Source organism: Nesoenas mayeri, assembly GCF_963082525.1.
Source record: "Nesoenas mayeri genome assembly, chromosome: 9".
NCBI lineage: Eukaryota > Metazoa > Chordata > Aves > Columbiformes > Columbidae > Nesoenas > Nesoenas mayeri.
In genome coordinates, this window is record NC_137557.1 from 21,846,999 (window position 1) to 21,862,876 (window position 15,878).

Consider the following 15,878-nt stretch of genomic DNA (forward strand, 5'->3'; position numbering starts at 1 on the left):
TACTCAGTCATCCAAATATATTAGGATATTACAACACTGTGGAGAGATATACTGTGTTTGAGATAATTGTGGCTGTTAATTTTCAACTGTTGCTAAAGGACATTCCTCTGGAAATGAATACAAAGATGTAGGAAAGCATTATTTGAAATACAGTTACTTTTATTTAACTCCAGACTGAAGACAAAGGAATTGACAATGTTTGCAACTGTTTGATGTTATTTCCATAAAACTTGTTTGTTTCCATAAACAGGCACAAAATACATTCACATAGTAGTGTCAAGGAATTATTGCAAAGCTGGCTTGGTTCTTCTTTTTAGACAAAATATAACAGCATAATAGTGTGATGAAGATCTGGGTGGCTTTCTGATCAATTTTATTTTTTCTTCCTAAATGTCTGATGGCACACCTGGTCTTCACATGTCAGTTCCTACAGTATTAAAACAATTGGTAAGTATATAGGAGTTGTATTTTGCATATACAGCAGATCCCACCAGAAATTACTACAACTGAGCCACTGCAAGGAAGAGATATGCTTAAATAATAATATGCTTAAATATGCTTAAATAGAGAACAGAAAGAATAGTCTGTGATATGTACCCAATCAGCAGCCATGCAATATATCTTGCATTAATTAGATTTTGATACTTGAATTGAGGTCTCAGAAAAATAAACATGAAAAATGTATAAAAAATTGTTGTTTAATGCAAGGCTTTTTCATGCTTTCTTATAAAAACAATGTACTGTAATAGTTTATGATTCACATTACCTCATCGTTCATGAGAAGTGATGAAACAAGGAAGTAAAAAAAAATAGAGGAGGCTTTAAAAAAGTGAGGACATTTGCTTCAGAGATGTGCCCAGCCTTTTTTGAGGGGCCAGAACAATACACCATTTTTGCCCAGCATTGCAACCAACCATCCCTTTTGTTAGTCTTCTGATTAGCCAGCATTCCTGTGCCAAACAGGACTTGGAAGCAAGCTGAAGCTGGCTTTTTGGCCAGAAATTGGCCAAACATGCAGTAGAGTTTCTGAAGACTGTAGTATTAATCTACTTGGTCTCTCTCTTTCCATCATTCTTAGCCTGAACCCTGGTGTCAGCATGTAGAACCTTTGTTGAATCAGTCTATGTTAAAATACATGTTAAAATAGAGTCTAAAAAGTGTACTAGACAGTTGGCAGTTGACAGTGTACTTGACAGTTTTCCACTAGACAGTGGAAAATAGTGGTTTTTAATTCATTGGTTTGACCTTTCAAGCATGTGGACTTGAAACAATCTGTAGGGTCAACTCTACAAGGAGTAGATATCTAGATGCAAATCATGAGACAGAAAAATAAGCTCTCCTCCATAATCTTTCTGCACCCACCTATTGCACCATCCAACATTATAATGCTCATTTCTTGATTGCTTTCCCAAGAAATTCTGGAATCATTATCTCTGTGTATCTACTATTTTTAAATCTTTCTGGACTTCACTGGCTGCTTATTTCCTGCACAGGCACTTCTGGCATCTCTTGGTCTCGGATCATTTGTCTTTGGGCTTCAGCTTACTAACTCAGATGTATGAATGTTTTGAATTTTTACTGTACAAGCACAAAATAATCGCCGTGTAGGTTGTTTGAAGGATCCTCTTGAGCATCCAGAGGTTTCTGATATGTATTAGAGCTTCACAATACTTCTTTCAGGACTAAAATTAATATTTTTCTTGCAGTCTGTCCCATACTGTGTGGTGGTGGTTGGTTTTTTGTTTGTTTGTTTGTTTTTCTTTCCTACCAGTGATTATGTAAGAACTAGATGATGTTAGCAGTGCAATGTAACAAGAAGGGTTAATAGCTGGAGGGCAGTGGACTGGAGGAAAAAAAACAAGGCAGGGTTGTGACCTAATTGTGAGCAGGTGGAAAGAAACTGAACATTCCCAAGTCATAGCAGAGGGGACATTCCGCTATAGTTTGGAGATCAGAGCTGTCTAAATAAAGACCATTCTAACCAGAACAAGTAACAAGCCCTTTGAAATGGAAACCCATACTTGGTTGCAGTCTCCATTATGTGCTGTGTGTCTGTACAGCTGCCCTTACCAGATGCAGTATGTCCCCTTCAATCCAGTGCTTCCAGCCCCTGTTTTTCTTTTCACCTTGCTGAACACATACCAGTTTGTCACCATCCCAGGTCACTAGTGTCTGCAAGAATCAGATAATTAACTCTGATATGTTAACAAGTTCATGAATACATGAAAATAATCTCAATCAAGCAATGAGAAGATACTATTGCAGTTGCTTCCTACCATTCCCCATCTTCCTCCCAAAAAAGCAACCTAAACCTTTAATAGGTATTTTGATGTGAAGCTTTTACATTGCTTTGTTGTCGTTTCCATGTATTTATTCATGTACATGAATATAAAGTGTTCATACTAACCAGCAAATTACTGAGAGAATTAACAGATACTTGTGCAAGTCATACAAATTGTATTTTTCCTTTCTTGCCTTTTTGTAAGGTTTCATGAGTGAAGACCTGGGTGCTTATACTAACATGTGCCATGCTGACACCTTTCCTAGCTCTGCATAAAATAGCAAGATGAAGTGTATGTTAATATTATCTTATACAATAAATTTATTGATTTATTTTCAAGCACTTTCATGAAAGATCTTTGAAGAGATATATGATCATAAGCTGGACAATGTGGTCTGGCTGACCCTGCCTGAGCAGGGGGGTTGCACTAGGTGATCTCAAGAGGCCCCTTCCACCTTCAAACATGATTTGGTGTGATTCAGAGTCTGTCACTAATAAATGGGGTATCAGGTATGCTGATTCTTGCCCAGGTGCAGGGTCACCATATCTGTAATAAAAAGTTCTCTTTACAAGCTAAATTCTCTAGTCAGATACACTAGAGTACATTCAAAGCAGCTTTGTTTGAATTGTTCTAGAATTGAACCATTGTACTTTAGGGAGACATTTAGCCATGTATCATAGGCAAATCCTCATCAGAGACCGCTTACAGTCAGTATAAGTTCAGTTATTAAAAAGCTCTAAGAGTACTGGGAGTTTAATTCATTTTCTAGTTCAGCCCTGGATGATTTATTTCTCTTATGAGAGGGATTTCTATTAATAATGAGACAAAACTAATTCTATTTCAGTCAACCTCTTTCTTATTTACGGAATTTTTAAGCTACATGCTCTTTAAATTATCCATACCCTCTTTACATTTAAATGTTACCTGGCACTTTTAGCACCTTCAATTAACTTCAATGACTTCAATGTGTTTGAGGCATTGTTTTGTTAATAAAATGACCAGAAAACTCTTTTAGAGCAAGACACGATTCCTTTTTCCTTCTCCTCTTGTCAGAAACAAATAATATAATTTGTTTAGAAAATAATATTAGACCAAAATTATTACATCAGGTAGGGTTGTAATTGTACAAGCTGTGTTTCCTTCCTGCCTTCCTTCTTCCCTCCCTCCCTCCCTCCCTCCAGATAATGAAGAGGAGTGTCTGCAAGTGAAAGGATTTTCCACAGAAAGGCAATGGCTTTGAGAGTGGTGAAGAGCACTAGAGGAGCATTAGTCTATGGATTTATTAGGCAACTAATGAGTCCTTAGATCCTTAGTAATGCTTTCCACTGATCTAAAGGGGTGTGGGAGTAATGTTTTAAAGCATGAACTCTGTCACAGGAATATGTATAACTGAGTGCTCACTGGAGAAAGTGATGGGAAGGAAAATTATAGATAGGGATATTCATGATCCTGGGTCTTATTATTTGATGGCTTGCAGTGCTGTGAATGAAAAATAGTTTGGAAGAAGTCATAGGAATTACACTGCACAAAGTTAGTTTGAGAATGAAAAGTGATCTATTGTAAATAAACAGTCTTCTGTTAAATTTGTGCCACTCCAGTGAAGGATGATGTGAGTTCAAATGTAAACATGTCCTTTATGCTGCCAATTTCCTGTGGAAATTGCCAAAACAAAACAGGTCTTGTTGATAATGAGCTTTTCAGCTTTGCAGAGTTTGGCAACAAGTTCTGAAAACTGTTTATTGGGAAGATACTGATGGACAGGACAGTGTATGTTTGGAGAAGCGCAAGAGAGCTCAGAGCTGAGTGGAAGAATAAAACTGTGGTAATTGGCAGAACAGTCAATAGGAGTAGATTCAGGGAATGATGACAAAGAGGGGCAAGTGATGCAAGATTAGCTAGACTATACAGGGGATAGACTATGGAAATTTGAGATCTACTGGCCTTTCTACCTTTGAAAATCTTGCTTAAGTATTTTAGAGGTGAGAGGAGAGTAAAACAGAAGCAGTATTGACACAGAAACATGAAGCTGAATTCAGTAAGTGAATTTAATTAGTGCTCGTCTGCATTCTTTTCCTCGCTGACTTCCCAGATACAGCCTTGTTTGAAAGCCTCACAGGAACAAATGTATTAGTTGACTCTGTCTGTGTCAGGAGGTAGGGCATGGGCTGACACACAACGTGGTCCTTGATCTAAATGTTGGTTCTCCACTATCTCACCAAAAGGTGTCTGAACCTATGCCCACAGTTTCCCAGCGGAATTTTGAGCTCAGGTTACTCCTGTAATCCTAAAGATACTAAAGCATGTGCTGCTGGGCCTCTTTGCCTGTCTGCCCCTGCCAGTGGGCCTGCCACCCCTGTCAGTGGTACCTTTGGCTCACAATTTTTTATTGTCCCTTCCCAAAGGTCCCTTAAGATTCGTAGCTGAGTGCAGTGTCCAACTATTGAACTGTCTAATGGAGGTTGAGCAGGCTCAGATTAAAAATACAGTGTGAACCCAACCATTCAGAACTGAAAATGTAAATTGACACAGAGAAAGACCTAAATTCAAAGGACTGAATTTATGGTTTCATTAAGGAAGATGCATAGGTAAAAATACAGTTTTGCTACTTTCTAAATACATAAAGGTATATCATAGAAAAGCTGGAACAATCCCCTACTGGAAGAACATGTAGTTAATGATTCTCCTCACGTATATGAGTAATCATCCTGATTTGCATTTATAACAAAAGCTTGTATCAGGAAAGAAAACTGTCTCAAGATTCAAATTATTTCTGCTTTATACAAATCCTCTAATGTTTGCATTTTTTTTTTTTTTTTTTAATGTATTCAGCTGATTTTTGGAACTGCTCACTCCTGGTGCTGTAGTGTAAACAGATACCAGGTACCAAGCTTTTACCTTTACCACTCGGTTATCCAGTCCTTTGGTGTGTTCTTCAAACTCCACTCCCACAGTGTAATTCACTTCATAGTTTCTGAAAGTACTGAGTGTTTTTGTTTTGAAATTATCTCCATCTTGAATAATCTCCTTTGTTTGTTTCAAGTGTTTTGCAATCTTACGAGTTGCAAAATCAATATCTGCCAAAAAATAGAAAGAGAGCATCACAATGAAAATTCTAATATTTGTTACCAAAAATAATAAACTACAGCACTTGTTTTTACACACAATAAAATAGCCCAAGCATTTTATGTGGAACATAGTTCCACAAGTGATGTTTTTCCTGCAACATTTTGCAGAGAAAAAGATAATTTCAAATAAAAATCACCTTGTGTTTGCAAGTAGACTTTCAATTTGAGGATCTTCCACTGATTGCAAAGTTAGTTATTAACAGGATATCTGTGGGAATGCTGTGAGCAGAGCTACAATGTACAACCAGTGGTGCATAGATGCGGGCACATTAAATCACCCAATTTCCTTCTTTTTTTAGGGACAATGGAGGTTATTAAGACTGACATTGTCTTTTTGGCCTCACTCACACATGAAGCTGCGGGATGCCAGGAGCACAATTATCATCTTAGGCCTGGGAGCCATTCCCCTTTCTAAGCAAGTACTGTAAATTATGTAGCTCTTGGTCCTTGCTGGGTTACAAATGTTGGCCACACCGAAAATAAGTCTTGGAATAATATTCCTTTTCAGAAAATAAGTATGTTAGGGATTTTGGCATGTTCATTTTATGATGTGGGAATATGCAAGAGGTTAATTAATTAATTTTAAAATAACGGAAATTATACTAATGAATAAAAAATAAAAAGTCAAATAAAAGCCTGTTTTTGTTAGACACAGAAATGAATTGTAGCTTAGCTGTTAAAAGGAGACAAATTCAAAGTCAAAGAAGTATCAAACTACAGCATTTGACAGTTCCTGTTTAATATTCTGTCAACATTTTATGCAGTACTGACCTTCTTAACATCCTTATTTTGTTCATGAAGACTAACATTATAATGTAAACAACTGCTTGCAACTGAATGCATTGAAAGTTATCAAAAGGAGAATATATATTGCCATGATGACACTTTGCCCCAGACAATCCACCTAATGCCAGCTGCCTTACCATCTGTAATAAATATTTCTGACCAGCTGGCAGTGAATCTTGTTATAGTGCTGTATGCAAATGAAATAATCTCACATGCTTCTGCAAGAGATTGAAGCACGGTTTGGGTTTGTTAGCCACCCTTTACTGCTTTCACATGTGAGTTAATCATTGTCAGCTCAGCAGTGCCACATACTAATGGAGCACTTTTTTTTTTTGCTAGATTCAATATACTACTTGTGAAATACTAATTGAGTTGAGTTAGAGAATTGGCTTGAAAAAAATGGTGATTTTTTAACATGGGAAATAACGCTCTTGTTCAGTATTTATATTCAAGACTTCTTGGGTATATTTTATCTGCTGTGGTGGGTTAAAGGTATCTCTGAGTCTGATTTATAGCCAGGTAACATAAAATTCAGTTCTCTCTGAGGAAAAAAAATGTCTAGACTTCTAAAGAAATGCTGTTTCTGACTAATATATTAGCCTTGTATCTCCTGGAGAAAAATCAGGGGAGGTTTTATTAAAGCATAGTTTTCATAACTGCATTTTGGACAACACAAGCAATAAAAATGATATAGTGTTCTATTATAGTAAATTAAAACACTTTGTAACATGTTTATGATAAAATCAAAGTTTCTGGCTTAAAGGGCAAAACTATTCTTTAATTAAAGCATAGAAATGTGTATGCATTTATTAGAAGGATGGATGAATAAAGAACAACAACCAAACCTCAGTGTGCTTTGAACATGAGCACTTTAATACTTAAAATATTAACTACATGTGGAATTGTGAGAAACAGAGCAGAACAATATATTTTCACTGTTTTGATGTAATTTTTTTCCATTCTGAGAATCACTGATAGACATATGCATCTTTGCATTGTTGTCAATATTCATTTTTTTTGCTAAGTCATTGGAAGTTGTTGATTAGTGTAACTTATAGTATATATATGCAGATATCTACAAAAGTCCTTATGTACTTATGAAGGGCCATATCCAGACAACTTGTGCAAACAGTTCTTTTGTCCCAACCAGTTGCTGGCATTCTTATTGGGAAAGTAGTTTTAAAATCTTATCAGAAAGTTTTTACAATTGGCGTCTTTACAAGCAACTGTTTTGGAATCTGAGCAAACAAGTTGTTTAGATCTTCATTAATTTGACTCAACACCTTTTGAAAAAAACACAAGAAACCACAAGTCTGATCTCGATGGCTGATGAAAAGTACAAGGCAGTTTGACCTGAAAAAGCTCTCGCACATCAGCATCATTTTTACAGAGGTGTCAGCTACAGTGGAAAGGCAGACAAGAGCAAATGCTGAACAGAATATAGAAGTGAATGGCCACTAGATAGAAAGCACTGATATGTCTGGGAATGAGCAGTACATAGGTCCAGTTCGGCCCGTAAGGGCTATCAATTGTAAGCATTAAAATCCAATACAGGTTTGATTTTTGCCACATGCTAATTTATGATTCAGAACCAGACAGACTCTTCCAATCTAGGTGAAATTACCAACTCTAATGAGTACTTTTCTTGTGTAAGTTTCATAGACATCTTGTGGGGTAAGGAAACAATAGTCCTTTATGCCCTTCATCTGTGATGTAGTAGAGTTGGGAGAAGATTCCTGATCCTAAATATTACACTTCTCATGCATGTATAAATCTAACTCCCATACTTTTTGGTGGTTTTGGAATGCAGCTATATTATTGCAGTGGTGGAAAGGTGCTAACTATTCTTTCAATGCCAGTTCAGGGTGTACTGAAGAAATTATTGAGAAGTGCTGATGTGTTCTATTATTTCTTCTTTTCAGCAAATTAAAGATCTGCATCTCTGCTAACCTAAGTAGAGGAAGGATTTCCTGCACACTACTTGCATAATCATAATGACCTAGAGCAAAAGATTTATGCCTTTACGAGAATGAAAATCCTTGAAAGGCAATTTATATTGGAAGTAATAGGTGCAGTGAAAGAAGACATTTTTCTCATAAAATTATATCCAGTCATTACAAAAATTGAGTCTGTCAGTGTGGGGAAAAATAAATACAAACAACATAAACTTGATCTTGATGTGAACTGACAAGGATATTTCTTGCATTCATTTAACAGTGTTTTGGCATTCTAGCATCTACAAACACTATGCCTAATATCTAATACATTGGATACACAAAGTGTAGCTAACAGGCCTAGTAATGATAAAGAGGCTAACAAAGCAGTAAAAGAAAGTTGCCTAAAGAGCAGAACATCTCTTTTTGCAGGTATATATCATTGTCATTAATGATGGCCGTAGCCAAGTGAAATGAAGCTTACTTAACCATGTAAACACATGTTTAAGAACTCCTGTGACCTAAGTCTCCTTGATGTGTAAGGATGACTCCCACAGTATCTGCCCATTTATCTTTTAAGGCTTTTAAAGGCTTTTATTGCCTTTGCCATGCAATTGATGCACGCAATTTCTACTAGTTCAAAGCACTAATTAAGTACTAAACACTATTGTTGCTTTAGTGATATAAAATATTCTATTGTTCTTTAACACAGCCAACCAAGTTGTGGTGTGACTGTTACAGCAAGTATATACCAGGAATAAAAACAGAGATTCTGTATCTGACAGCCTATTTTTTTTTAATCCATCTGTATCTGTTTTTTCATTTAATTAAATAAACACTATTATATTTGGCTACAAGTCTTCTCTTGCCTACATACTTAGATCATTCTAATTCTAAGTACATTACAGTTACTTGATTTTTCATGTAATTAGCAGAAACCCTTATGCCACAACACACATTATAGAAATAGTCTAATTAATTTTTAGAAGGATCTTACTTATAATTGAAACACTTTCTCTTTATCGCTATATAGATAATATTTTTTCATTTACCTAAAGCAACCATGAGGCCTTCAAAGTTTTCATTGCTTTCCATTTCCCACGTTCCATTGAAATCAGCAGGCATGGTGGCAAGAGCTTAAAACCAACTTCAGATCAAAATGTGAGGCTAGAAACAGGATCTGCTAAGGGAATGCTTTATAAACCTTTTCATATCTTTTTTTTTATAAGGTTTATGGTTTTCTAGGTAATACAGTTTAAGGGTCAGAGTGATAACCTTAGAAAACCTTGCCTTCATTAACAAAGTTCAGCTGAACAGCTGGCAGTCAAGGAACACTTCCTGAAATATGTAGTAATACAGGTTATGATTTTACAGTGACCTTTGTAAAGAACTACTGGCTATTGTGGGATACCTTTGAAATATATTGAATACAGTGCCAAATTGTACAATCCAGTTAAAGTTTCCAAGGTGAATTCTCTTTTTCTGTTCCTTTCTATGTGTCATATTTCCCTATGAAGAACTGATCTTACAGAGCTGATATACCCAGAACTCCCATTTAAAGTGGATGGAAATCTTGAATGTGTAGCAAACACAAGGCAGGGCAGAAAAGGGAATATTTATGTTGAAAATATTTTCATTTTCCTTTGATTTTCCAAATATATGTATACTAATAGCGGCACTTATACCAACTGCACTTCCATATTTTTCTTTTAACTTAACAACAGGTTTAGCAAATGTAAAGTAAATTGAAATCAGGCATAATTAGTATCAATCCTACCTAAAAATTAGTTTTTAATTACTCTGAAACAGAGCTGTTGATATTAGAAAGGTATTTTTCACCCAGCAGCATTGCATTGTTGTGGGGAAAAGCACAAGATTTCAGTTGTGCAAATAAGCACATACAGAATGTGTCTGAGTGGAGAATTTGAATGTGCAGTAGAACTTTATTGTCGGTTAACACAAGCATTAAAAGCAAATTAATATCAGTTTAAAGTTTTAAATTCTTTGGCTTTAAGTAGTTGAGATAACTTATGAATTGATCAGGAGTCTAAAACTCCCTGCTTTTCTTTATATATCTCTGTCATCTTTTTTTTTTTTTTTAAATAACGGGGATAGTATTAAAAATTTTACTAGGAGAATATTAAGGTCTAGAACTCCAATTAAGAAATAAGTAAATTGAAGAGATACTGATCTTATGATGTCTTCTGTATGCTTTCACTTTGTTAAAATTTAATTTAAATTTCTACAAATGATGACTAATTATACAGGTATTAAAAAAGAAAAAAAAAAACTAAAAAAAGTTCAGAGTTTCTGGGAGCTGAGTTCTTAAAATGTCTTTGCATGATACTTCAGGAGATCATTAAAGAGAAGCAGAAAAGTATCTTTATCTATACCTACAGGAGATATTAAGAGGGTTTTCAATCAGACATCATAAAAAGGCTCAGGGAACTTCAGTGGCTGAAGGTGGAAGTTAGGTGGATTCCTATGTGAATGGAGTATAGTTTGCCTATAGACCAGCTTACCCAGGGAAACTGGTAGGCACTGACATTTTTAAGTAGGCTGAGGGTGGTTTTCTAAGTCATATACCTTATTCCAAGCACAATTTATTGGGCTGAACACATCTGCTCATGGGCTGGCTTCCACTATAAGAATTTTTACATGAAACATTATGAATGATGTTATGTTGAAAGTGAAATTTGAAAATCTTTGTGCTTAAAACATTGTTCTGTAGTGATATTATGTAATACTTACACAATAGGTTTGATTTTACGTTTCTTTGTGTACTTTCTCTCTTAGCCTCCACATTGCATCAACATTAACAAACACATTGTTATTATTTATACATTTTATATATACATATATACTAAAAGATTCTAAACAAAGGTTATAACTCCCAAGTCAACGACTCACAACCACTCAAAATCAGCTGTATCGGCAACAGCGGTTCCTTTGTGCAGATGCATAATCTTTAAGTGCATTATCACACTGTTTTTTCCAACTGGAAGTGATTATCTTCTTCAGTGCACTAAAGGGATGATGTCCAATTTATAGGAAAGTACTTAGTGTTTTAGCTTATAGCTCCAAATGCCTAGTGGTGGATTATGAGGAATGAATCAGGCTGAACGTCTATAACACACTCACCTAAAAACAGAGCATATTCTAGAAGCTTGTGCAGGGAGATTTTATACAGTCATTGATTTTAGTTCTGAAGTAGTTTGTTTCCTCTGACAGTCATTATTGTAAGATGCAGAAGTGACTGAAACTGTATCATGTGATGATCAGCAATTAGCACCCATTAAGAACTAATAAAGAAATAGACAGTTCTATTGCTGTAGATATGCAGAGTTAGGCACATTCAGAGAAAATTAATTATGAGATGAAAACATCCTTTATATATAAGGCCATGATTAATTAACAGCATACACTTATAATTGTACAGGTTTTTACAATGATGTTTTGTTTATGCCCATCCCTTATTATTTTTTGTTTTTCAGTGTGTGTCTTTTGTAAACTCCATATTAGGAATTCTCTAAGCCTGTGTTTATCCATCAACTGAAATAGCTCTTTTGAGCCTTTTCGGGTAAATATGCAACTAGGAGGTTTACAGACATTAAATTTAACCAATCAAAGGACCAGCTAAGTAGGGAATTAATAAAACATGAAATATTGACTTGACAAAGTTCTGTGATGCTTCATGAGCTACAGAGCATTGTGTTAAGGTTCTCAAAGAGAATTTTTAGTTTATGAATCAGGCTCTTAATAGGCAGTAAAACCTCTACCAGATTTGGATGCCTGCATAAATCATATGGAGCCGAGAGACAGTACAGGTGCTGCTATCACATTTTTTTTAAAATCTGTATCTGGATAATTGTAAGTCAGCATTCTCTTGGGTTTCTGCCTTGCTAGTTATACTGACCTGCTTCTTGTCACATTGCAGCTTTAAAATTTTGACTTACTATCCACTTGAAATCTTAGAAATTATTCTATTTGCTCTGTGTTTATTGCTTATATACTACATACTTAGAGACAAACTCTCTAAATTGTAAAACATTTCCTTCCTATACCACAAGTATAAGTTTGGGAAAATGAAGGAAAGGTGCCCTCTCCTAATTGTCATGCTTATTTTGTTCTCAGCATCCTTTCCTAGCAAGACCACCAGTAAAATCGGCAGGGATGCAATGTATAGCATTTATTGATCTCTGGGAAGAGGAGGAGGGAGGTGTCTTCTTCAGGTGTTCCAATATGTCTGGTTAAAAACAAAGCTCTGAGCTCATATTATAGCTTGTATGTCAGGTTTCAACCCAGGGATAAGTTTTACGGCTGTGTAAAAAGACCTTCAAAATAAAGCAAAGTCATGAAAAATCAAAATACTTTTGTTAAAAGCCTAAGCAACTTTTCCAGTCTTTATTTGTGTATGAAGAAACAAAGGTGATGTTTCTTGCCTCTGTCATACAAATCAATACTGATTACTGGCAGTTTGAAACAAAACATCTCATACAAAGAGCCTAGACTGGCAAGATTGAAGAACGAGGCCCAGATGATGTTTCTGTGGAATGAGCCAGCAGTCATGAATGCTACTTCTAACACCTGCCTCCAGCTTCTCTCTCAGTATCTGAGACCTGCCCAGAAGAGAAATCTATCAGTAGCCGAAAAAAGTTCAGCTTTCTTGCCATTTGAAAGAGCTGGTACTGTACTCTCGTTGGGAAAGATTATGCTAGAAAACACTGTTAGGAGCACTATATAAAAACTAGAGCTACTGGTCAAACATTTTTTTCTGTAAACTATTGGACATGGTGTTTTGAAGAGACGGTTGCACTCTGTCCTTGCCTCACTTCCATTTTCCTTTTAAATTGCCTAATATGCATATATAACGCAGGAGAAAAATGCCTTGTACTCCCCCGATCAGCCCCTGCACTTCTCATACTTGACAGCTGGGACTTTTGCCTATAGTTATTTGGTTGTTGCAACATGAGTTGTTGCAAGTATGGTTGTTGCCATAGAAATATGGCAAGCTGCATAAGTTGATCTTAGCAACTGAATTTCCCTGAAGTATTCAGACAGAAGCAGCATGGTCACAGACACCTATTATTATTTTTAACTTGTTAGCACATGTGCACTCGCTAGGTTTATTTTTATTTTTAGGAAAATTAATCTCTTGAAATGTGTTCAGTGATGGCCACTACTGCAAAAACTGTCAGAGGTGCTATCTCACCAGGCTCGAGGCTCTGTTTACCACAAACATAAGTAGTCACATTATGACAACTACAAGTAAGTCGGAGGGAGGCAGTCCGGTTCTTGTCAGTATGTAAGATGGCTTGGAGGCCTTGGGGACTCAGCTGGGTGAAGATAGTTGTCAGCTACTGGGCAGAGAATTTACTAACAAGTGGCAGGAGTAGTAGGGGAGACGTGTACAGCAGGAGAGGACAGAATCAAAAGGTGTTATTTGCAAAATGGGGTCAGTAAACAGTATTTGATTGCCTGGTGGTTATCAGTTGCCCTCCCCCAATATCAAATGGCACTAAACAACCTTGGATATCCCCAGCTTATAAGCTTTCTTGCCAGGTCAGATACAACAAAGTATCATTAAGCCTCCCTTAGTGTCTTGGGAGTTAATTAGAATTTTGCCTTCTGACGCTAAAGCTTACTTGCATGTTCACGTCTGGACCCTATAGAGAAGGGATGGAAGTTTTGACCAGTTGTACATATGGTTGTTGGCTAGCACTGACTATTTGATGTCAGTTCTTAGCTGATCATGCCAAAACAGAAATCTGCAGGGACAAACTTTTTGTTGACACCTTAGAGAAGGGAGAATTCCTTCATTCACATCTCAGTAAAGGACTGTGTCTGACATCTTGCTGACAGAGCTGCAAGGACAGGTTGCAAATGCTGTGGTAAGGTGAGGATGAACACATAGCTTGCAGTTATGCCAGTTTGGTACATTTCATGTTTACCTTCAATTTACAAAAAGATGCACAAAAATATGTTTTAAATCAATCTTTTAGAAATAAAATAATAATCTTTCTGCCACTGGATTTTTTTTCTTTTGATCAATGACTGTCTGTGTTCAGTCATTCTTATCTCTTTTACTCCATCTGCTTTTGCTGACTGAGTTGGATGCAGGTGTTTCACACTTTATTAATTAGAAGCCTTCCTCCCCTCTAACCAAGGACTTTAGCTTAGCTCTTAGAGACTTCATAATGTCACTAGTGATCATGTTACTGAGTTTGATAATAATAAAAGTCATCCAGTGGATCCTACTGGCTTGTGAATTCACTTTAATAAAAGTGGTTTTCGTTATGAAAAAGTATGCTCTAGAGAAATAATAGCCAGCAGATCTTGATTTTCAAAATAAATGAGGAATAGTGAATTTATTAATTCCTTAATTCTCCTGTGCATTTATTGAATGTTCTTTGTGCACAGGCTTCAAGGAAGCAGGTAAAAATCATTAGCTTTTGTAAAATCAGAAAAATCTAGGTCATGACATGGTTCGGCCAAGGGCAGGAATAAAGCCACTACTCAGAGCAAGTTAGCGAGTATAACCCTTTATATTATCCACTAAAGCATGTTTCCTCCTGGACTAACTTTAATGTAACATGAAAACCCAAACTTAGTTTAAGTGCTTTGTCATTGCCATTAAGGCTGCCTAAGTTTTCCCTTCAGAGATTTTTTCAGGATCTGAATTGCCTGCATGAGCTGTGCATTAACATCTGTAACTGTAATCTATAACTTAATTGTATTTATTCTGTGGCGAAGTTTTGTAATTGCAACTGCCACTTCTTGTCTTCATCAGACAAAGGCTGCATTACTCAGACATTGATCTGGAATACTGATTGAAGGTTTTGGAATTAAAAGAATCTATAGAAAGCAGTATGGGTTGGGTTTTTTTGATGCTTCTATGACAAGCACAATTTAGCTGAGAAAATGTGCATCTGCTGTTTCCTCATGCCTGACCATAAAAGCTGAAGTGGAGAACACTTTATAGGAATACTTTCAAATCTCTTAGACCTCAAGTTTTCACATACCTCAAAAGTGGTATCATTTCATGATGGAAAGATTTTTCTGAAAGTTCTAGAATCCAGATGAACAGAAAAAGTCATATCAGCTGTTACAATTACTGCACAATTTTGAATTCACTGTAGCCATTTAGAAAAAGATTAAAACCATTCTTGTGATACCCTTAAGGACATAAAGCCACTGCCCCAGGAGGACTGCAGATTAGGTCCAGATATATTGAGAAAAAACCACAATAATATTCTGTCTGTTTGTTGTCTTTCACTATATTGCTACCAGTGCAGAGCAGTTACAGAACTGTTATCCTAGTCCTAGGAAAATTCCTGGGTAGGTGACTGTATCTATTTCCTGAATGCTTTCTTTTTGCCAGAAATCCATTTTACTGCTTCAGCTGAAAAAATTACTTGCTCAGTAACCCAGAAGCAAAATCTTCGGGGTAACAGAATGCTATTGTCCTGCGTTATTGCAGATCTCTTAGAATACAGGCATAAATCTCTATTTCCTATTGATTAAGAGTTGCTCTGTGTTGTAAATCTCATAAATTTATTTCTCTTACAGTGCTGTACGGTTATTCTTTTCTGCCTGCATCTCCAGCTCCACAACAACACTCCAGCTGTGGGAAAGTCTCTGGCTTCATTCTACCATATCCTATTTGAAAAACTAAACTAGTGTTTAATTCTCCAGTACATCCTGGAACTTATTAGAAAATAATTTGTTGTAGTAGCAGTGGCTGTTCTTGT

General features: G+C 36.2%; 1 protein-coding gene across 1 annotated transcript; it reads right to left on the reverse strand.

The window, feature by feature from the left end:
• Positions 1–373: 373 nt before the first annotated feature.
• On the reverse strand, positions 374–9,252 carry RBP2 (retinol binding protein 2; the record flags this gene model as incomplete). Its single annotated transcript, XM_080349931.1, has 4 exons — positions 374–427; positions 2,071–2,172; positions 5,178–5,356; positions 9,180–9,252. 4 exons carry the CDS (start codon positions 9,250–9,252, stop codon positions 374–376), a joined length of 408 nt encoding a protein of 135 aa, XP_080206057.1.
• Between the last annotated feature and the right edge of the window lie 6,626 nt (positions 9,253–15,878).